The sequence below is a fragment of the Hyperolius riggenbachi genome, chromosome 4 (genome assembly GCF_040937935.1).
Source record: "Hyperolius riggenbachi isolate aHypRig1 chromosome 4, aHypRig1.pri, whole genome shotgun sequence".
In the NCBI taxonomy this organism is placed as follows: domain Eukaryota; kingdom Metazoa; phylum Chordata; class Amphibia; order Anura; family Hyperoliidae; genus Hyperolius; species Hyperolius riggenbachi.
This window is the reverse complement of record NC_090649.1, coordinates 457,964,078-457,986,618: the sequence shown is the minus strand read 5'-3', so window position 1 is coordinate 457,986,618 and position 22,541 is coordinate 457,964,078. Positions and strand designations below refer to the sequence as shown.

General features: G+C 43.7%; 1 protein-coding gene across 2 annotated transcripts in view; it reads left to right on the top strand.

The window, feature by feature from the left end:
- GALNT14 (polypeptide N-acetylgalactosaminyltransferase 14) overlaps window positions 1–22,541 on the top strand; it is a 518,272-nt gene that overhangs the window by 396,920 nt on the left and 98,811 nt on the right. For both annotated transcript variants that reach the window (XM_068232789.1, XM_068232790.1), the window contains exon 5: window positions 11,408–11,473. In XM_068232789.1, the coding sequence (XP_068088890.1) occupies window positions 11,408–11,473 (66 nt within the window). The remainder of the gene's footprint in view (window positions 1–11,407; window positions 11,474–22,541) is intronic.

Genomic DNA, 22,541 nt, shown 5'->3' with positions numbered 1-22,541 from the left:
GCAGAACATACAAATTCCAAACAAATAGTAGCCCAATTTTGAACCGAGACCCCAGCGGTACAAGATGGCAGTTTTTTTTTTATATAGCTTTATTATTGGTTGGTAGACCAAAAAAGGAGCATCAAAACTGGATGAAGGCTGGAGGTTGTATTTTCTTTTTTTAATGGTTCATGATAACCTTAAAATCAAACAAACCGGAATGATCAAAAACTGGAAAGAAAAGCACAAAGGCAAATAAAGTAAAGCCTACCTTCACACAGACAAATAGGCCAATACAAAGGAGGGAAGAACAATTAAAATGAGACGAAAGAAGGAAGGCAAAGAGGCCTTTGTCAAATCGATATCTGAGCTCAAAAGAAATTCCCAAGGAAAATAGATGAAACTTTCTTTTCAAACAACTTGCTTAGCATTTATCTTCAACGATGTTTTAAGAAGTTGCAGCTCCATCGACCCGGCCAGCAGTGCATTGTGGGAATTGTAGAAGCAAAACAACTAGAGGCAAATTGAACTCCTGGAATTCAAAGAGGACGTGTCGCGTTTAAAATACACAGTTTATTAGTGTAATGCAAATAAAAGAATTACTAGAAGCAAAACCGTAAAAGAGATGCGTTCCCGTATACTAATGTGCAATGCTGGATTTAGACTTTCTCCTACTCTAGGCCAGCTTTTGAGTTATCAAGTTCGCTGATGACACCACTATAATGGGCCTCATCTCTGGGAATGATGAGCAGAAGTACCTTCACCAGGTTGACAGAATTTGCCAGTGGTGTAGGGAGGCCTACACCACGGCCTAGTCCCCAACACTGTAAAAAATGTTGAGCTGATTGTTGACTTTAGAAGGCATGCACCCACCCCACCTCGAATCTGTATTGATGGCAAGGAAGTTGAAATCGACCCCTGTACACGCCTCCTAGGAACTACAATTTCCAAGGACCTTACTTGGAAAGTCAACACGACCTCCACCCAGAAAGAAGCCCAGCAGAGACTATTTTTCCTCTGCCAACTGAAGAAGTTCGGCATGGCCCAGGAACTTCTGATGAGCTTCTACACCGCCACGATTCAATCTGTACTCTGCTCCTCCATCTTGGTCTGGTATGCTGGCTCCTCCGCCATCGACAGACTAAAACTACAGAGGGTCATAAGATCAGTGGAAAGGATCATTGGGAAACCTCTTCCCTCCCTGGATCAACTTTTTAACTCCAGACTGCGCTCCAGAGCTCTGAGGATTATCAAGTACCCATCTCACCCTGGGTTCCGCTTCTTCAGCTAGCTTCCCTCGGGCCGGAGACTCCGGTCCATCTACACCAGGACCACAAGACACAGGAACAGCTTCTTCCCTTCAGCTGTCAACTCTGAACTCTATGGACTCGCCTCACACTTGACAAAATCAGCGGTCAACTCGATGTTTTTGTTATGCTTATCTGCTGTATTCTTTATAATTGTCTGTATTGTATGTCCTGTTTCACATTAGCCCTGTACCTGCCAAAACCAATTCCGGGCACAACCCAGTCGTGCTTGGCAAAATGAAAGATTCTAATTCTTCTGAGCCCCCCTTTGATAATTCCTATACAATATAGGGTAACTAACTTATTTAGAAAGCTTAACTCAATAAGGTGTTTCTTCTTTCTAAATAATTGTATAGGAGCTATCAATTGGCACCCCACATTTTGCCCCAATTGAAAGCTTCTATGCAATTTATAACCACCAACTTATTTAGGGAGCTTAAAGGGACTTCGAGCAGTGCAGAAACTATGGAAAGATGCATATCATTTTAAAGCTCTCTTTCTCCTCTTTCCAATGCGATATAAAGTGCCGCCCTACGGATTTTAGTTTTCGCTATTTTCGCGATTGAAATTGCCGCGGCCAAAAATAGAGAAAACTAAAAGGCGTAGGGCGACGATTTAGGTGTCGCCAGAAAGAGGGAGGAGAAAGAGAGCTTTAAAATGATATCCATCTTTCCATAGTTACATTGTATTACACAGGGCGACTTTTTCCTAAAGTCAGCAGCTCCATTCTGCTGAATGGAGCTGCTGACACTGGGGAAAGTGTCGTCCTGTGTAATACAAGTAACTATGGAAAGATGGATATCATTTTAAAGCTCTCTTTCTCCTCTTTCTGGTGACACCCAAATCGTCACCCTATGCCTTTTAGTTTTCTCTATTTTCGCGATCGAAATTGCGTCCGCGGCAATTTCAATTGCGAAAATAGCGAAAACTAAAAGGCGTATATACCATTGGAAAGAGGAGAAAGAGAGCTTTAAAATGATATGCATCTTTCCATAGTTTCTGTACTGCTCGAAGTCCCTTTAAAGAGGAACTCCAGTGAAAATAATGTATTAACAAAAGTGCTTCATTTTTACAATAATTATGTATAAATGATTTAGTCAGTGTTTGTTTGCCCATAATAAAACATTTTAAATCCCTGATTTACATTCTGACATTTATCACATGGTGACATTTTTACTGCTGGCAGGTGATGTAGCTGCTGCATGCTGTTTTGGCATTTGGACCCAGATGTATAAAGTTATTTCCCACAATGCAACAAGGTTCACAGACAGGAAACTGCCAGGAGTACCATGGTCCTCAGAGTTTCTTGTGGGAGGGGTTTGAACAAAATATCAGCCATACAGAGCCCCCTGATGATCCGTTTGAGAAAAGGGAAAGATTTCTCATGGGAAAGGGGGTATCAGCTACTGATTGGGATGAAGTTCAATTCTTGGTCACGGTTTCTCTTTAACTCAGTAATGTGTTATGTCTCCCAGACTTATTTCTAGACCACTGTTAGTCACAATATAGATTTGTAACAGTTTCCCCTCATTGAAACAATTAGAACTCCTGGGGCTTGCTTCACTAAGCTGTGCTGCTAAAACAGCGCAGCTTAGTTTGAGCAGCGCGAGTTATAAAAAAAAATCCCTGGAGCACGCTGTGTGCAGGAGTGCAGCACAGCATGCGCTGCTAACTTATGCACGCTCCCTGTAAAGTACCGGCCGCGCCTATAAGCCCACCCTCAGCCCCATGGGGTCCTGTGGATTTGAAGGATGTGATCCTTGCACTTTGATTGGCCCAATAGACTGCCTGTCACAAAAGAGATCAAGAAACGATTGATATTCGCTATGTAATGTGTTCATGTTGTCTGATTCACAATCAGCCTGCATGTCATCATCTTTACTACTGGCAGACATGAAAAACATAGACAGCACCAACTGCCATTATCTATAACCACACCCCCTAACAATACAATAGGGCAAATGTTGTTTTTTATAGATATACATATGCACATAGAGGGTATGATCTATTCGAGAAAAGGTGAAGATTTCTCATGGGAAACGGGGTACCATCTATTGATTGGGCTAAAGTTCAATTCTTGATTACAGTTCCTCTTTAAATCTAAAAGCTTCTCATACTGGATTGAACGTGACGAGTTCGGTACCCCCCATGCCCAGCATAAGAAGAACCCCCTGGGATACACATACAATGTGTTGGGAAACCAGGGCTCAGATTACCTACCTGTAGGGAAGCACTTCTTAAACCTATCGGGTTTCATCAGCGTGGGGCTGCTATTTCTATTCAGCATTAAATACATCTCAACTGATTTTCCTGGAATACGACGGCTCCAGCAGTGGGACTTAAATACATTTTTTATTCAAAATATGGCATTTACGCGGATATCCTTCCTTCCTCCGGAGATGCTAATTCAGCCATATAGAATCCCATTCAACGCTAACCTGTAATATAAAAGTTTATTTCTTATAGTTAAGGCAGAGATCTATATGATGCCCATAAATCAGTCGCGTTCTTATTGTGTCCCCCCCCCCCCCAATACGCCAAGATCGCCCCCGTTTCCTCCGCCTCTTCCAGTGTAACGCCCAGCAGGAAATAATAAGCCCTTCTGGCGGTATATAGGTGGAGGACATGATTTATGAGAGTGATATAAAACTCCTTCACACCACGTAATAAATCATAACGTGTAATTTTATATAGCTGGGGGAGTAAAAGAAACAGCCGATAATATTCAGCACAGCTGAGCTTCTGTTCAGAGAGGGAGCCGCGCTGCCATTGTGAAGAGCTAGAACAGGTTAAACAAAACCTGAATAGTTCCGGTAATAATAGATTAACATGTCAGTATTCAGAATGGGTAGGGACTTTATCAAATATCGGAATAGGAGGTGCACACGTGTTGCTGCAACCCGGGCCTCTATTCAGTTATTTTTCCCACGCGTTTTCTCCCAGAACATTTTTTATCTTAAAGTGAACCAGAGACGAAGCACCCTCATGTATTTTACCATATATATCAGTGGGAACATTAGAGAAAACACCTACCCTGCTCTCTGTTTCATCCTTCACTGCTCAGCCTGCTTGTTATCAGCCCTGATAAAATCCCCGACTGAGCATTCAGTCTGGCTTTGCCGGGAATGATTATAGCTGAGTCATTATAGCAGAGCCACAAGGGGGCAGGCTTGGCCTTGAAAAGACACCAGAGAAGACAGACTCAGCTATAATCATTCCGTAGCAAAGCCAGACTGAGTGCTTAGTCGGGATTCTTATCAGAGGTGATAACAGTCAGCTTAAACAGAGAACAATGAAACAAGATTAGGTGTTTACTGTCATGTTCCCACTGATTTATAAGGTAAAATACATGAGGATGCTTCGTCTCTGGTTCTCTTTAACTACAAAATAACTTATAACACTGAAAAGGTACTAAAAAGTAAGGAAAGAAGGTAATATTAAAATAGTAACTGTAACCAAGGAATTAACTTCATTCCAATCAGTAGCTGATACCCCCTTTCCCACGAGAAATCTTTACCTTTCTTCGAATAGATAATCAGTCTGTATGGTTGATATTGTGGTGAAACCCCTCCCACAATGTGATGTCACGACCATGGTCCTGACAGTTTCCTGTCTGTGAACCCTATTGCATTGTGGAAAATAATGGCTTTTCCCAACAGCCAAGCAACCAGAATCTCCCTCTGTGCCTATGTATATCTGTAAAAAAAAAAACAACTTTTAAAGCTTGGCACACATAAAAAGGTTTCCAGTCCTGTCCTGTCAGTTTTTCACAGTTGGCATCAGTTTTGCATGTTTTTATCACTGTGTCCACACATAAATCTGGTCCAGTCCTGTCAGTTTTGTATATGTTTCTGTGGGTGTATTCACACATAAAAGGTGTACATTTCCAGTCCAGTCATGTCAGTTTTGTACATGTTTTTATGGCTGTGTTCACACATAAATTTGTACATTCCAAATCCAGTTCTGTCCTGTCAGTTTTGTATCAATTTTGTATGTAATTCTATTGGTGTGTAAAATAGACACAATACTGATACATACTTGAGAGTAGAAGCCAGTACTGGCCTGGAAATGTGCAGATTTATGTGTGAACAGGGACTTCGCATACTGGAGTGTTAGTAGTTGTGGTTATAAATAATGGCAGTTGGCGCTGTCTAGTTTTTTTATTGTCTGCCAGCAGTAAAGATGATGACCAGCAGGCTGATTGTGGATCAAACATGAACAAATTACATTGTGAATACCAATCATTTCTTGGTCTCTCGTCTATTTTTTAACTTCTTACTTTGCAATGTATCGATTTATTTTTCCCCCTTTTCGCTATATTCAGAAAGCTCTGTTGGTGGGTAGAAAGGGGGGGAGGGGGATCACTTGTGTGCTGAGTTGTACGGCCCTGCAGCAAGGCCTTATAGCTGCAGTGGCCTAAATTGTAAAAAAAGATAGCCTGGTCACTAGGGCGGTGTAAGCCTATGGTCTTCAAGTAGTTAAACTTATTTTGAGTATTTTCTTGCTTGCTAGAAAAAGTATTTAATTGATAAGGTATGAAAACAGTTCCTTAGATAAAAAGTTAATTGAATAAGGCCGGTGTCTTTCTTGCATCAGCTACTCATTTTCCTTCTTCTATACCTTTTTATAATCTGGCGTCCTTTAATCAGATCAGTTCATCTCAGCGTCTGGCCCATCATCTACTGCAAGTGCCGCCGTAGACTGCAATGCGAAGTTTCAGCTTTGTACGCCAGGGTGCTTGGTTTGGGCATCAGCTTTTGGCTCTATGGCAGCCCCCAAACTAACCACTGCTGTGTTCACCTGCTTCAGTTCAAAGCTGTGTATTTTATAGCCATGCTCCAAGTGTCAGTTATAGCATCAGTTAGGCTTCAGTGTTTAGCATTTAAAGAAAACCTGAACTAAAAATGAAAAGTCAAAATAAACATACACAAGTCATACTAACCTCCTGTGTAGTCTACTTCTCAATCTATTTTTCCTCTCCTGCGTCCTGTTTGTCCACTTTGATCAATGGAATTATCTGTCCTCCATTTTGAAAATATCCATTACCCCATAACAGCTTCCTGGTCAGCACGCTGTTAAACTGTAACAGCCATAGGGAAACATGGACTCATCAGTTCTCCTCTCAGCTGTAACTGACAGCAACTGATATATAATTGACAGCAATTGATATATTTCAGTTCTGACAAAATGTTGTCAGAACTAGAAGGGATCACTGTAAGAAGAAAATGTTGAGCTTCTGAGAGGAACTGATGGCAAGGTAACTATGTAATGTTCATTTGAAGTTTCCTCATGTGTTTATTTTAAATAATTTTACTCAGTACAGGTTCTCTTTAAATTATATATCTCTCAAAAAGCTAATGAAAGGAGAGAAGTGGTTAGGCACTATTGTACGAGGTTTTGAGAGAAGGTTAGTTTGATCAGCTTTAGCTTTTAGCTGGAGTTGCTCTTTACTATTTTTCTGACAATAGAATACTTGGCTTCAAGGCAAAATCAGTGTGTAGCCTACTGCCTGGGCTGTTACTACTTTTTAGTGAACTTCTCTCTTGTATGAAACACTCTACGCTGCAATGCTTTTTCAAAGTGAATCTGTCCATGGTTCTGAAGTAAGTCTTAGTGTATGCCGATCCCAGGGATCCAATCATTCGTTCTGTATGATGTGCATCACAGTGGCCTTGTCCATGGTCCTGAAAAAAGTCTTGAGTACACATGTTTGTTGCATTGAAAATTATCAGTGTACCATGCATAATCCTGAAGCAATGCTACAATTCTCTCTTTTTGTCTGCTGTTATCCCGAAAAAGACCTCAGTGTACCTCTCCATGTTCTTAAAAGGGATTTTGGTGTACCTCTCCATATTCCTGAAAGCAGTTTGACTGTACCTGTCCATGGTCCTGAAAGTGGTATCCCTGTATCTGTCCATGATCCGGAAAATGGTTTCCCTGTACCTGTCCATGATCCTGAAAGTGGTTTCCCTGTATCTTTCCATGGACTTGAAAATGGTTTCCCTGTACCTGTGAAGGTCCCGAAAGTGGTATCCCTGTATCTGTCCATTGTCCTGAAAATGGTTTCCCTGTACCTGTCCATGGTCCTGAAAGTGGTTTCCCTGTACCTGTCCATGGTCCTGAAAGTGGTTTCCCTGTATCTGTCCAAGGCACTGAATTGGTATCCCTGTATCTGTCCAGGCACCTGAAAATAGTTTCCCTGTATCTGTCCATGGTCCTGAAAGTCGTTTTACTGTATCTGTCCATGGTCCTGAAAGTGGTTTCCCTGTATCTATCCATGGACCTAAAAATGGTTTCCCTGTACCTGTCCATGGTCCTTAAAGTGGTTTCCCTGTATCTGTCCATGGACCTAAACATTTTATTTATTTATTTTTATTTATTTGTTGTATTTATAAAGCGTCAACATATTACGCAGCGCTGGACATTAATTTAGGTTACAGACAATATTTAGGGGTGACAAACAGCAATATGACAATACAGGAATACAAGAAAACCAGATCACACAGCACAGTATGAGTACAAGGTAATGCTTAGTCAGTCACTGGATGGGAGCATGGAGTTAGGCAAGTTAGGTTCACTCAAATGCATAGCATGGGTGCACAGTAATAGAGGTGCATGATCAGGTAGGACACAAAAGGAGTGAGGACCCTGCCCAAAGGCTTACAATCTAGAGGGAGAGGTATGGACACGAGAGGTAGGGGACCAGAGTTCGGCTGTGGGTTTAGAGCAATTGTGAGGGGTGGTAGGCAAGAGTGAAAAGGTGAGTTTTGAGGGCCTTCTTGAAGGTGTTGAAGGAGGGGGCTGCCCTAATGGGTGGAGGTAGGGAGTTCCATAGTGTCGGAGCGGCTCTTGAGAAGTCTTGGAGGCGTGCATGGGACTGGGTGATGCGGGGGACGGTCAGGCGAAGTTCATTGGAGGAGCGGAGTGAGCGGCTTGGTGTGTATCTCTGAGTAAGATCAGAAATGTAGGTTGGACAGGTTTTGTGGATGGATTTGTAGGTCAGACACAATATCTTGAATCTGATTCTGGACTGGATAGGAAGCCAGTGGAGGGATTCACGGAGGGGAGCCGCCCTGGTGGAGCGATGGGAGGAGTGGATAATTCTGGCAGCCGCATTCATGATGGACTGCAGTGGGGCTATTCGGGTCTTAGGGAGTCCAGACAGAAGGGCATTGCAGTAGTCGAGGTGGGAAATTATGAGGGCATGGATGAGGAGTTTGGTGGTGGCAGGGGTCAGGAAAGGGCGAATCTTACAGATGTTACAAAGATGGAAGTTGCAGGACTTTGTGAGGTTTTGGATGTGGGAAGTGAAGGAGAGTGCGGAGTCCAGGGTGACACCCAGACAGCGGGCTTGAGAGATAGGGTGAATAGTAGTGTGGTTAACAGTGACCTGCACATCTGGGAGGTCCAGGGATAACCGGGGTGGGAAGATCATAAATTCCGTTTTGTCTAGATTTAGTTTTAGGAACCTAGCGGACATCCAGGAGGAGATGGCAGATAGGCAGGAGGAGACCTTGTCCATGGTAGTGGTGGATATGTCAGGGGTGTGGAGATAGATTTGGGTGTCATCTGCATACAGATGATAGTTAAAACCCATGGAGGAGATAACCTTGCCAATGGAGGATGTGTATAGGGAGAACAGTAGGGGGCCAAGGACCGAGCCTTGGGGACTACCACTGAGAGGTGGTTGGGGGTGGACGAGGACTCATTGAAGGAGGTCGTGAAGGAGCGGTTGGAGAGGTAGGATGAAAGCCAGGTCAGGGCGAGATCGTGAATGCCCATGGATTGGAGGGACTGGAGGAGTAGGGGATGATCAACTGTATCAAAAGCTGCTGAAAGGTCAAGGAGGAGGAGAATGGTGTATTTACCTTCAGCTTTAGCTAAGGCAAGGTCATTGACCACTTTGGTGAGAGCCGTTTCGGTTGAGTGGGCAGGCCGAAATCCAGATTGCAGTGGGTCTAGTAGTGAGTTGGCATTGAGGTACTGGGTCAGGCGTTTGTGAACCAGACGCTCAAGGAGTTTTGAGGCGAAGGGGAGGAGGGAGATCGGGCGGTAGTTGGAGGGTAGCGAGGGGTCGAGGGAGGGTTTCTTGAGCAGAGGCAGTACAGTGGCCTGCTTGAAGTCTGAGGGGAAGGTGCCTGTGGATATGGAGAGGTTAAACATGGTAGTGAGGACTGGGGCCAGATCCGTGAAGTGAGGCTGAAGTAGATCAGAAGGGATAGGGTCAAGGGGGGAGGTAGTGGTATGGGAAGTCTGCAGTAGGTGGTTGACCTCCTCAGTGGTAGTAGGAGTGAAGGAGGTGAGGGGAGGATAGGGTGGAGAAGGAGTAGGTTGTGAGCAGGTGGGAGGTGAAGATTGAAGATTGGATATTTCCCTGTATCTATCCATGGACCTAAAAATGGTTTCCCTGTACCTGTCCATGGTCCTTAAAGTGGTTTCCCTGTATCTGTCCATGGACCTAAAAATGGTTTCCCTGTACCTGTCCATGGTCCTGAAAGTGGTTTCCCTGTATCTTTCCATGGACCTGAAAATGGTTTCCCTGTACCTGTGAAGGTTCCGAAAGTGGTATCCCTGTATCTGTCCATTTTCCTAAAAATGGTTTCCCTGTACCTGTCCATGGTCCTGAAAGTGGTTTCCCTGTCCAAGGTACTGAAAGTGGTATCCCTGTATCTGTCCAGGCACCTGAAAATAGTTTCCCTGTATCTGTCCATGGTCCTGAAAGTGGTTTCACTGTATCTGTCCATGGTCCTGAAAATGGTTTCCCTGTATCTGTCCATGGTGCTGAAAGTGGTTTTCCTGTATCTGTCCATGGTCCTGAAAATGGTTTCCCTGTATCTGTCCATTGTCCTGAAAATGGTTTCACTGTATCTATCATGCTTTTGAAGATGGCCTATCTCTCCATGGTCCTGAAAGAGACTTTAGTGTACTTTTCCATGGTCTTGTAAGTGGCCCTGTTGAAAGAGTATCTGTATCTCTCCATAGTCCTGAAGAAGGTCTCAGTCACTTCCCATATGGTCCAGAAAGTTGTGTCACTGTCTTTCCATGGTGTTGCAAAGATACCTTAAAGTGAACCAAGTATCATTTTTAGCACGGAGGGCATCTCAATAGAACATTAAGAATGCATGCTAACAATGTCCCTCATGAACAAAAAAAACTTAAAATTTACCTCTTCCTTTTACACTTACACAAAAAGTTTATTTACCTCTCCATGGTCCTGAAAGAGTTCTCACTGTACTTCTCCATGGTCCTGAATGAGGTCTCACTGTGCGTAGCCATGGTCCTGAAAGAGTTTTTACTGTAGTTTTCCATGGTCCTGAAGAATGCCTCATTGTCTCTGTCCATGGTCCTGAAAGAGCTCTCACTGAACCTCTCCATGCTCCTGAAAGAGTCTCACTATACTTGTCCAAGGACCTGAAAGAGTTCTCACTGTACCTGTCCATGGTCCTGAAAGAGCTCCCACTGTACCTGTCCATGGTCCTGAAAGAGCTCTCACTGTACTTCTCCATGGTCCTGAAAGAGGTCTCACTGTACCTCTCCATGGTCTGGAAAGAGGTCTCACTATACCTGTCCATGGTCCGGAAAGAGGTCTCACTGTAGTTTTCCATGGCCTTAAGAACGCTTCTGTGTTTCTCTCCATGGTCCTGAAATAGACCCTAGTGTACTTCTCTATGGTCCTGAGTGATGCATCAGTGTACCTCTCCATTATCTTCTGCACAATATGCACACCCAGCTATTGGTAAACGTTCCACTACCTGACAGCTTTGTTAGTAATAAATCACCTTAAAAAAGCCAGAAATGCCAATGCCACCCTCCTCCCCACCCGCGTTATGGAGGGCGTCCAGAGGTGATGGCTTATGGCCTTTCTTTTTTTTGCACAAGCAGGAGGTGCTGACCTCCCATTACCTTCTGTTTAAGCTCTATACTTCTTTGTGTAAAAAGAAAAAAAAAACACATAATAGCTTTTAAAAAAACCCTGCAGCTTTTATATGATTATATTCCAAAGTCGCGCACAACATCTCTTTCATACGGAGCCTTTAGTCATCTGTGACCTAAATAGTGCTGCGCTGTGCTGCAGATAACCCGGTGCTCTGCTATTAATGCCTTTATTTCTGTCTTGACAGCTGACGACTGCCGGCTCCTGTGCAAGTTACCCAAAGTGAAGTGCTTACGCAACGACCGGAGGGAAGGTACGGGCTTATCGCCATACAGATCTTATGCTTTTAATGCGGAGGGAACACAGCTCCCAGGGATGTGTGCGAGTTGTTCTGGGGACGCTGATAAGCCCAGAGACTATTTTCTTCCAGTGACAGAATTTGGAGCAAGAAGGGTTTAAGAGAACAGCTCTAAAATAGACTTTTGTAGTCATTAACCCCTTTCAGGTCAGTTTTTTACTGTCCTTGGGGCGACTTTTAACAGTGCAAAGAATAAGCCAGTGAAAGAAACAAACTTCTATTTTTAAAAATTGATTCCTTTTACTGGCTAAGTTTGAAGCAACACTGAAGTGATGTGTAAAACATGAGTAGAGATACTCGTTCAGATTTCACGGGAATGCAATTTTTCGCATTTCCGCATCGGAAATTGTATTTCCGCATCGGAAATCCGTAGTAGAAGTGCAGTAGGTGGATTTACGCAGAAATTTCCACCGACTTTAACATTGATTTTCTCAAAAATTACAAGGTATTTTTGAAAGTTTTTTTTTTACTCTTGTTCCCACTCTTCTGCTTAAAGAAGAACTCCAGCCTAAACAAACATACGGTCATTAAGTTACATTAGTTATGTTAATTAAAATAGATAGGTAATATAATCTCTTACCCACTCTGTTTTAAAGGGAAGGTCCAAGCAAAAAAAAAAAATGAGTTTCACTTACCTGGGGCTTCTACTAGCCCCATGTAGCCATCCTGTGCCCTCGTAGTCACTCACTGCTGCTCCAGTCCCCCGCTGGCAGCTTTCTGACCTCGGAGGTCAGGGCCGAATTGCGTACATTTTTACACATTCCCGCTAGTGCAGGAACATTAACACATACATTTTTACGCGTTAGTGGTGCAACACGTAAATTTTTGTTCCTGCACTAGCTGGAATGCGTAAAAATGTATGCAATGTGGCCCTGACCTCCGAGGTCAGAAAGCTGCCAGTGGGGGACTGGAGCAGCATTGAGTGACTACGAGGGCACAGGATGGCTACATGGGGCTGGTAGAAGCCCCAGGTAAGTGAAACTCATTTTTTTTTTTGCTTGGACCTTCCCTTTAAAAGAACAGGCAAATGTTTGATTTCATGAGGGCAGCCATCTTTTTGGTTGAAAGGAGGTGACAGGGAGCATGAGACACAGTTCCAACTGTCCTGTGTGCTGATCACCCCTCCCAGTTGCTAGGCAACGTGAATAACCACATAGGAAATCCCATCATGCTTTGCACAGCATCAGGGAAAAAAGCCCGGGCAGTTTTCTTTGATGGGTGGAGCTTAGCTAAAAATGCAGCTAAAAATGATGCATTGGTAAGAAAAACAAAGTTCTGATGCTGTGAAACTGTTAAACACCAAGCCTTTTCAGTTCTGCTGAGTACATTTTTAGTCCGGAGGTTCACTTTAACAAATACTGAAAATTTGGTGTTTCTAACACCTACAGGGCTTTGCTATTAAAATGAAGAAAATTTGCATTACCATATGCGGCATACTGCCAAATTTAGAGGTAGAAGAGTGGGAACAAGAGGCAAAAAAATCTTTTAAAAAGACCTTGTACTTTTTGTAAAAATCAATGTTAAATTCAGCAGAAATTTCCGCGAAAAGACGGATCGGAATGTGGAAATCGGTAGCAGTAATTGGCAATAGTGGAAAGCGGAATTTCCTCGAAATCGGAAATTGGCAATTCCGACCATCCCTAAACATGAGTTAGATACTCACCTATGGAGAGGGAAGGCTCTGAGTCCCATAGAGCCTTCCTGGTCATCTCTCTGTCCCCTTATTCTACCATCTGGCCCTTCTTGTATTGTTTTGTGACCAGCTTGTATCTTTGTTAGAATTCGGCAATGTATATGTTTTGGAACCCGAGCACACAAATCCAGGACGGAACAGCAGGACCGGTGCATTTCATTTAACTCCAGTACTTCCTCTTTCCTGCTGTCCTGTGCTGAATGCAGATGTTCATGTTCCAAACCCCGCATTCCAAATGTGAACAAGAATACTTTAAAGTGAACCTCCAGACTAAAAATCTACTCAGCAGCACTGAAAAGGCTTGGTGTTTCTTTAACAGTTTCACAGCATCAGAACTTTGTTTTTCTTACCCAAGCCTTATTTTCAGCTGCACAGAAGCTAAGCTCCGCCCCATCAAAGAAATCTGCCCAGGCATTTTTCCGCTGATGCTGTGCAAAGCTTGATGGGATTTCTGATGTTGTTCTTGTTGCCCAGCGTGCGCAGCTGGGAGGGGTGATCAGGACATAGGTCAGTTGGAACTGTGTCTCATGCTCCCTGTCACCTCCTTCCAACCAAAAAGATGGCTGCCCTCATGAAATCACAAACATTTGCCTGTTCTTTTAAAAAAGGGTGGGTAAGAGATTATATTACCTATCTTTTTAATTAACATTGGGTCAGATCCCTCTTTAGCCCTCCTCAGGCAGCCTTCGGAAGTACTCACGTCTCTGAGTCCTTCTCAAGATGAGCGGATCTGTACTGCACACATGTGAGTCCAGGCACGGGCATGCGCAGTATTTGGCCCATCTTCAGAAGCTTTTGGGGATGCGAGTGCTTCAGAAGCCTGCTGAAGAATCCTGAAAATCCACTTATAAGAATTCATTATAAGAGAAGTGTTTACTTAAAGTATTGTTGCTGTTTCTTACCTCCTACAAGTTTTACTCTGCCTTACCCAGCCAGCTGGAAACTGTTGAAATGTTACTATAAAATGGTTTGATCTGTTGCTCTGCCCAGCTTCTGTTCTAACTCATCAACCCCTCCCCTCTGATGAGTCATGCTGTCTGCTCTCCAGGGGTTTGAGGCAGCTGAACACGCAGATCGGCTGTCTTGTCTCTTTATGTGGCATGATTCATGAAAAGGGAGGAAATGTTTCAGGATACATGTACTAGGATTCACTACAGAGTCCCAATAAAATGTCCCATAATATACACATTCAGAGCTCTACCTTCCTTATGTCTACAAACGAAAGCTGAAATAGCATCAACAATAGAAACCTAGATTAGGGCTCAGAGGTATGCACAAATGTTTGCACAAGTTATATGATGCCACCGTTCACATAGTAACACACAATGGGCATGATTCACTAAACCGTGCTAACTGATATCATGGTCGCGCTAGCGTTTTGCGCACATTATAACGTGTGTAACGTTTTCCCCGCGCAATCACAGATTTTCACGCGAAACCGTGGCAGAAAAGCGTTATAATGCGCGCAAAACGCTACCACGACCGTGATATCAGTTTTCACGGTTTAGTGAATCAAGCCCTATGAACGTGTTCAGAACTGAATGTTATCCCACTTGGGTACCAGACTTCAGACCCAAGCAAGTAAGTGACCGTAAAGGATCAGGACCCAATACCCTTGGGCGACATCACTGGCCGGCCTGGACAGACATGTGTCCTCTATGTAGCTGACCACCTATTCTGTAGCTGTGTGGGGTGGACCAGAAGGATGTCGGAGCAGCACGTTTGCGATTTCACACGATGGGCACGGGAGCAGCGCAGACAATGTGATCAGCCGTCACGGGGGTGAGATGATCAGTCAGGCGGGTCGCTCATGGGTTTGGGGCTACTGTAGACACGCCCGATTATCAGATGAGGCGGTTGTTACCAGCCACCTTAGTTATTTGTGTGTATACAGGTACGGTCTGTCGTATATATAATAGAGATACCAGGTACGTGCCAAGATATAATTTCTGGATCAGACATGGGGAAAGCAGAGCCAAAGAGAGAGAGAGGCGTGTGGTGTGGGGAACCCTGACATGTGCCCAGTGCGAATAGTTCTGACATCTTATCTGATTTAGGGTTTTCTTTTGTTCTCCGAAAGCAAATTTTGTTTGTCCTTCAAAAGTCAACAACTTCAAAAGTGTTCACTATTCCCAAAGTGTTTCTCAAGTGAATAACTTGGCGACATCCCAAGAGGTAAGATTCTAAACAAAGATTCTTGAAACCAGACGCCTCCACCACTATTTATGAATTCAGTAATTAACACTTTATTAAGTAAAAATGCAATCATCAGTACGTGATGGTCCCCTAATAAAAGCAATTATTAACAAAACACTCACAAAAAGCTGTTTACTGTCCTGACTGGACAAAATAAATCTGTATGTTTCTTAACCAAAATAAATACTTAAATATAATAATAGATCATCAAATATAATATACTGTAGAATCAATAAAGTGCCAACTGATATAGTCATTAGAATTCACACTAGCAGCAGAGGACACACTGAAAGTCAAATGCCAGTTACATATCATACATACCAAAAGTCAAGTTACATATCCTAAAGAAACAAAAGTGGAGTAGCGTTCCAACATGACATTACCTTTTATTGTCAAAAAAATGAAAGATGAAAGCACTGACAGCATGCCTTCGTCAGGCCCTGATGAAGGTGGAGGGGTGCTGTGAGATGACTGGCAGGCCAAAAGTGTGAGACGCATTTGATCCAGCATCCTGACCATCGGAAACCAGTAACTGCAGGCCATGGCACCGGGCGGACAAATGGTGCATTGCCATTAGAGATGATTGTAACAATAAGGCAAAATTGCATGTAATTTTGCGCAGTTACGGCCATATGTAATTACGATTGGACATTGGCCAACTTTAGCGGTTAATTGCAAAGCCCCCCCCCCCCCCCATACATGCTGTTGTCACCAAATTTGCTACGGTCCCGCCAGAGGTAAAACTAAATGTGTTGAATGACTGGTCTAAATCTATAGCATAGAGGTTAATCACTGCCTTTGATAAAGGAGGCTGTGAGCCAATTCTGGGGTTTTCTGATTTAGTGGCACACTTTCAGAATCCTCTGTCCAGGAATGATTTTGTGGTAAAAATGGTTTGCTTAAAAACTAATTTCTTCCATAGTATCTATAGGTTAACAGAGTAATCAGAATAACGTATTTTTTTGTTAGGCCCCATTCACACTGGGGTGCTTTTTGCTGGCGATTGGCAAGGCACTGCTGCACAGATAATCCCATGGGATTACTCCCACTGCATCGATCGTGGTGCCTTTGCGATTATAGCCGACCGCAAACGCACTGCATGCAGCATTTTCCTGGCGATTGCATCACGACTCTCATTCACTAGAATAAGAAACATAAAACACGATTGCCCAAAAATCGCTGAATAATTAAACGCAAAATCGCAATTGCTTTGCCTTTACAAGTGTGAATGGGGCATTATAGTGCCCCTAATTATGGGTTCAAATTGTCAATTTATAAAAAGTGCACTAGCTAAAGATGAATCATTCAAACTGAAGATTTGAAGTGGATTTATTGTAGGATGAAGTAGGTTATTCTATAATTATAAATTGCAGATTGTCACCTGTGGCACAAGCTTATAATGATACGATGTTATTTGGGGGGGTTAGTTAGCCGTATACCCAGTATTGTCAGCTGGGCATGGTGTCTCCAGTGTGGCCAGGTGTCCCCCATATAGCCTGCAGCCTTTACTCACCTTCCAGGCTCCAGCTATGAGCAGCTTTAGCCCCTTCCGCTCTGGCCCGGCATCCCCGCTCGTACTGCCGCTCAGTTCAGGGTCACGGCTTGATGATGTCATCAAGCCAGGACCCAACACTTACGTCAGAGCGAGCAGAGATGCCGGCCAGAGCGGAGTGGAGCAACAATCGCCGGGGAAACTTCAAGAAGGTGAGTTGATCCTCTTCTTCCCCTCCTACTGCCGCTGCTGTAAAAGTGATCACTACGATCTGCCGGCGATCGTAGTGATCACGTGATCAGGAGCCAATCGCGAAGGCTCCTTATCACTAGGCGGAGATATCTCCCCTCTCGTGTGCGCACGATTGCATCGGGAGTGGAAACGGCTAGTGGCGTAAATCATACTCTGCATCAGGCTAGGGCAGCCACAAGTGCGTTGTAGGATTTACATTACGCGTTCCCCAAAAGGTTGAGAAATTAAATTACAAAGCCAGTTCAGTAGAATATTCCAGCGGTCTGAAGGCGACCCGTTTCGTTCCTGACCAGTTAAACACCATGGAATTGGCTACCCCCACATACAAAAAGTGGTAAAAACTACTATTGCTTGCTGGATGTAATACTAGATAATTCCTTTGTTATTTAAGAGACAATATAGGGCTTGATTCACAAAGCGGTGCTAACTGTTAGCACGCCTGTGAAAACCCCCTTAGCACGTCTAAACAAGCTTTTCGCGCGCAAAACTTTATGCGAGCAAAACTTTACGCGCGCACTGCGCAGGGCGCTCCGTGCGAAGTGCCCATTAAAGCCTATGGGACTTAGTGTGCGCAAAACTTTGCGCGCGGTACTTAGCGCGCGATCTGATTGAGAAAATCGGTGCTAACTTACTTAGCACCCTTGTTAGCGCACCTAAAGACTTTAGACGTGCTAAGTAGGTTAGCACCGCATAGTGAATCAAGCCCATGATGACTTATAGTAGAATGTAGTACATTATTTAGGATACCCACTTCTGGGTTACTTTTCCTGGTTTCACCATTAGAAACACTACTATAGCTATATATTACTGTATACTGGTATATAACCCCACCATCTCAAGTGATGTTTTTTTGTAGGCTGATTAGCTATGCAGAATTTTGGTAGACCAGGTATATTTTGTACTCGCTTCTGAACTCTCAGTAAACAAACATTCTGCGGAGATCACCTGACAGGTCTAAAGATGTCAGATTTCAGAATGTAAATCAGGGTGAGGATAGATTTTACAATGGGCAAACACTGACTAAATAATTTATAAATTAATATTGTAAAATATAAGCAATTTTAAGTTATATTTAGTAAAGTTCTTCTTTAATGGCTTTCAGACCACACTCATTGAAATCCACGCCTTGTTTGGGAGCTGTTTTCCCTGCCAGGAGGTAGATTTCAATTAGCTCACCGCACGTTCCCGACAATCCACCGCTCTAGCTCATTCGCCCTGCCATCGACATGGCAGCAGAGCTCTGTGAGCCGGTCATGAGCGGATTTAATTAGCTTCTGAATCCATGATCGATGTGAGCCAATGAAATCAGTACCTGACTGGCTCACAGAGCTCTGGTTGAATGGGCTGCGGCGGCGAGAGAGCCACATGCTATACACCGGCGGTGTGTATATCGCTAATGAAGGAGAGGGGATCTGAAGATGGATGGACGACATAGGACAGGCAATGTATAAATGCACACACACGGGGGGGGGGGGACATTTAATCACTAGGGAACAACCCCAGGGCCTTTTGTTGTGTTCATCGCTCGTTCGGAAATCGATCGCCGTTTCTACCATGTATCCAATCGACCATGACTGCCCGACAAATTACAGCATGTCCAATAGAGAAAAGCGAACAGTTTTGGCCCAAAATTGGTTGCTTCATTGATCAGGCATGCTCTTGGTGTCAATGATTGAGAGATGTATGGCCACCGTAGCCTCCCCTGATGCCAAAATGTCTACAATATAGACAATTAGCTCCTTTGATCCTTCCCTGCAGTATCCAATTGGCTACTTCTGTAGCCTATCGGTTACCAGTAACACATCCGGCACCCAACTCTCCGCCTGGGTGCCTGAATACCAGTACTTACTACAGGCGTCTATTAAATGCCATCCAATCCCAGCTCCCAAATCCCCTGCTTTATAGTTTATGTCCTGAAGCTGCCAGATGCATGATAAGACCTTCTAAAACGGTTAGGACACAAAGATAAAGCCACTTCCCTTACAGCATTACTTCACAACCTGGCGGGCAGACCAAACCAGCGCACTCCAGTATAGACTGACCCCAATGTACAGCTTGTGACGGCCACATCCGACCGACACAAAATCCTGCTGCGTCTTGGTGTCTAAAAGGGGAATCCGTGTAGGGCTATGACTTACACAGACAGCGCTCTAGATGGAGGATTAACTCCCCAGCCAATTACAGCAAGTAATTACCTTTATTGCCTTAATTGGACTTAACTAGCTCCAAAGAGGAAATGGGTGACAGCTGCTTGATCTGAGTATAATGAGTCTATGGAGTAGGTATGGTCTCCGCCTTACACCACCGAGACTCAGAGATGCCACCTGCCTCATGGTGGTATGCGGGACATGTTCTGGGTCCTGTAGTGTAGTTCCTGTTCGGGGACCTGTTGGGACACTAAATACTCTATATGCTATTACTATTACACTCCTACTGGACCACATTCTTACTAGTGCTATTTCTTCACCAATTCTGCCCATTTTGCACTTTTTTGTTGTCTATTTATATACAGTAGAGTCCCAGTTATCCAGGACTGCGGGAGTAAGGGGGGGCAGGGGGATAAGTGGGGAGTGATTGGGGTTAGACGTCAGATAGTAAGTTTGTGTTGGGGGGAGGGGGCAGAGGATTAAGGATTAGGCTTCAGGTAGGTAGTTTGGGGGTGCTTTTTCGATTTTATGGGAGAGTTCTGTGTGAGAGTAGGGTTAGGTTTAGCCATAGTAAAGTATTAAATACCAATATTTTACTATGCGCATTATTGGATCCCCAAATTGCCATGTGCCTTTTTTTTATATGCGCGCATTCCTCTCTCCCTGTCTCTCATTAATGCACAAAAATGGGCAGAAGACCGCCACACCACTTACCAAAGCCACTTACCAAAGCCCTGGTCCAATTCGCTTCTACAGCTGTCTGCTGCATCCTCCGTAGGCTTCCAGTGTGTGTCACCTAGCCTGAATCAGGTCATGTGACACATTGGGAGCCATGCAGAGAATTAAAGGGGCACTATGGCGAAACATTTTAAAATTTAAAATATGTGCAAACAGATAAATAAGAAGTACATTTTTCCAGAGTAAAAAGAGCCTTGAATTAGGGTTCTCCTATTTTGCTGACACTTACAGTAGGTAGTAGAAATCTGACACAACCGACAGGTTTTCGACTAGTCCATCCCTTCATAGGGGATTCTCAGCAAGGCTTTTATTCTTTATAAAGATATTCCCTAAAAAGGATTTAAACAATGATGCTGACCAGCTTCCCTGCTCGCTACACAGTTTTTTGGCAGTTGGACAGAGCAACTGCCATAAGTGCTTTTGAAAATAAATAAATCCCTGAGAAACCCCCATGAAGAGATGGACTAGTCCAAAACTTGTCGCTTCTGTCAGATTTCTAATACCTACTGTAAGTGACAGCAACATAGGAGAAAAGTAATTTATGGCTCATTTTACGCTGGAAAAAAACGTACTTCTTCTTTGTTTATGTTTGCACATATTTTAAATTTTCATTTTTTTTCGCCATAGTGTCCCTTTAAGTAAAGCAGCCAGCGGCTTCAATAGGTGATGATGAACTCTGGGAAGTGTTTTCTGCTGCATGCTGCTCTGTCTTTGTTTAATTGGGATGGGGGAAATTCTGAGGGCTTAGTGTTACATTGAGGCATCCGGTTGCTTGAACTCTTAAAGCAGACCTGAACTCAGACTCCTGTTTTGCTTTAAAAGATACACAACAGCATAATAACCTTTAAAGAAAAACATTTCTTTTGTTATAGCTGAAAGAAATCCTGCAATAAATCTGCAGTGTGTCTACTTCCTGCTTTAATGGAAGCAGACATAGCGTTAACACCCTGTGTTTACAAATTAGCTGCTCTTAATTGCCTGTGCAAATACAAACTATTTATAGTCAACCTCGCTAGTGTCGTTGGAAAGGTCAGCCACCTCCACCTTTTCTAATTTTATTGTATTTTTTAGCAAAGTTGTATTGTGCTTGGGTGCCTCTTTCCCCTGTTGTGCAATTTAAGAGGTTATTCATGTTATCATGCTGTTGATGTTATTCATTTTAGCCTTTTATCTGATGTTACCGGCGAAACGCATTGTGAGTAATGTCAACCATTTTTGTACTTTCTTCGTGTTGATGTGGTGGCATACACCTCCCATTCTTACCGCACCATCGCCTCAGGGCGCCTCTCTGTCACTGATAGCTCTCTTCAAGGACAGGTGTTCTTTAATATTAGTTTTATCGCAGCTTGTGACTTTGTGACACTCCCGTTGGTTATGACCATCCGGCTACACAAGGTTTTATATGTCTACATTTGTCTAGAGTTGAAGTTCCATAATGTCTTCCCACTGGGAGTGGAAAGGCCAGTTCATATCCCCTCCCGAAATGAGTAAAGACCGGTTGCGGGGTTTTTTTTTTATCTCCCTTCTGGCGTTTACTGGCAAAAATGAAGTAGTGGGAATTTAGCAGTGTGTAAAATGTAATTTGCACTGTATATCTCTCATTCCATTACACAGCGCGGCTAAAGGGCCCATCGTAAAAAAACAACGCCGCTGTATCCCTCTTAGAGGTTTGGGACCATCCATCAATTTCCGGCCCTTGATATAAAATCAATTTCTTTATGTTTCCGAATAAACAGCGCTAACAAGGTGGATTGGCGGTAATAGAGAACTGCCGGCTTCTCCTGTTTAGCATGTGACATTACGTCGGCTCTGTGTTGCCGGTAATGGGAGATGAGTGAATGTCTGTGGCGGATTTCGCGCGCATCTGTCACGGCGAGGCAGGAACGCGGGACGATGATTCATGTGCCGACAAGATCAGAGCTGTCTGTGCCTGATTCTGCCTGGAGTAAAACAATTTCCACGGCCCCGATTCAATCCCTCCGACAGGCTGGTGGGTTATAATTATACATGTAAACATTAGTGGCATTTGTTTGTACATCGCCGATCCGCTGCCTGCCCGCGCCCGAGCTTGTATGAACTCTCGCCTCGCAGGAGGTGATGAAATGATGCTGTTGTACGACGGACAAGCATTAGTCTGTTCAGTCAGGCTTACGCCTTGCAATGGGAATTGTGCACAGAATAGGGCAGTACAGCAGTAAAGGAGTTTATGGCTTCAACTTGCAGCAATCCAGGGACTGAATAAAATACAGATTTATGTCGGTTGGGCATTGTGCTTGTTGTGGGATGGGTTGGAAAGTGAGCAGTATTTGCAGATGACTCTTTATGAGTGTTAGCGTTTGTTAGCGTGTAAATAAAGCTGGTTTTAAGTGTAAAAATTCAGGCCCCTTTCACACTGGGACATTTCCATTGTGTTGCATTACTCTATTTTATGGCATGACACAACACACCATGGGGGTAGGGTCAGCACCAAACACCAATCAATAACAATTTATGAATAATTATTGA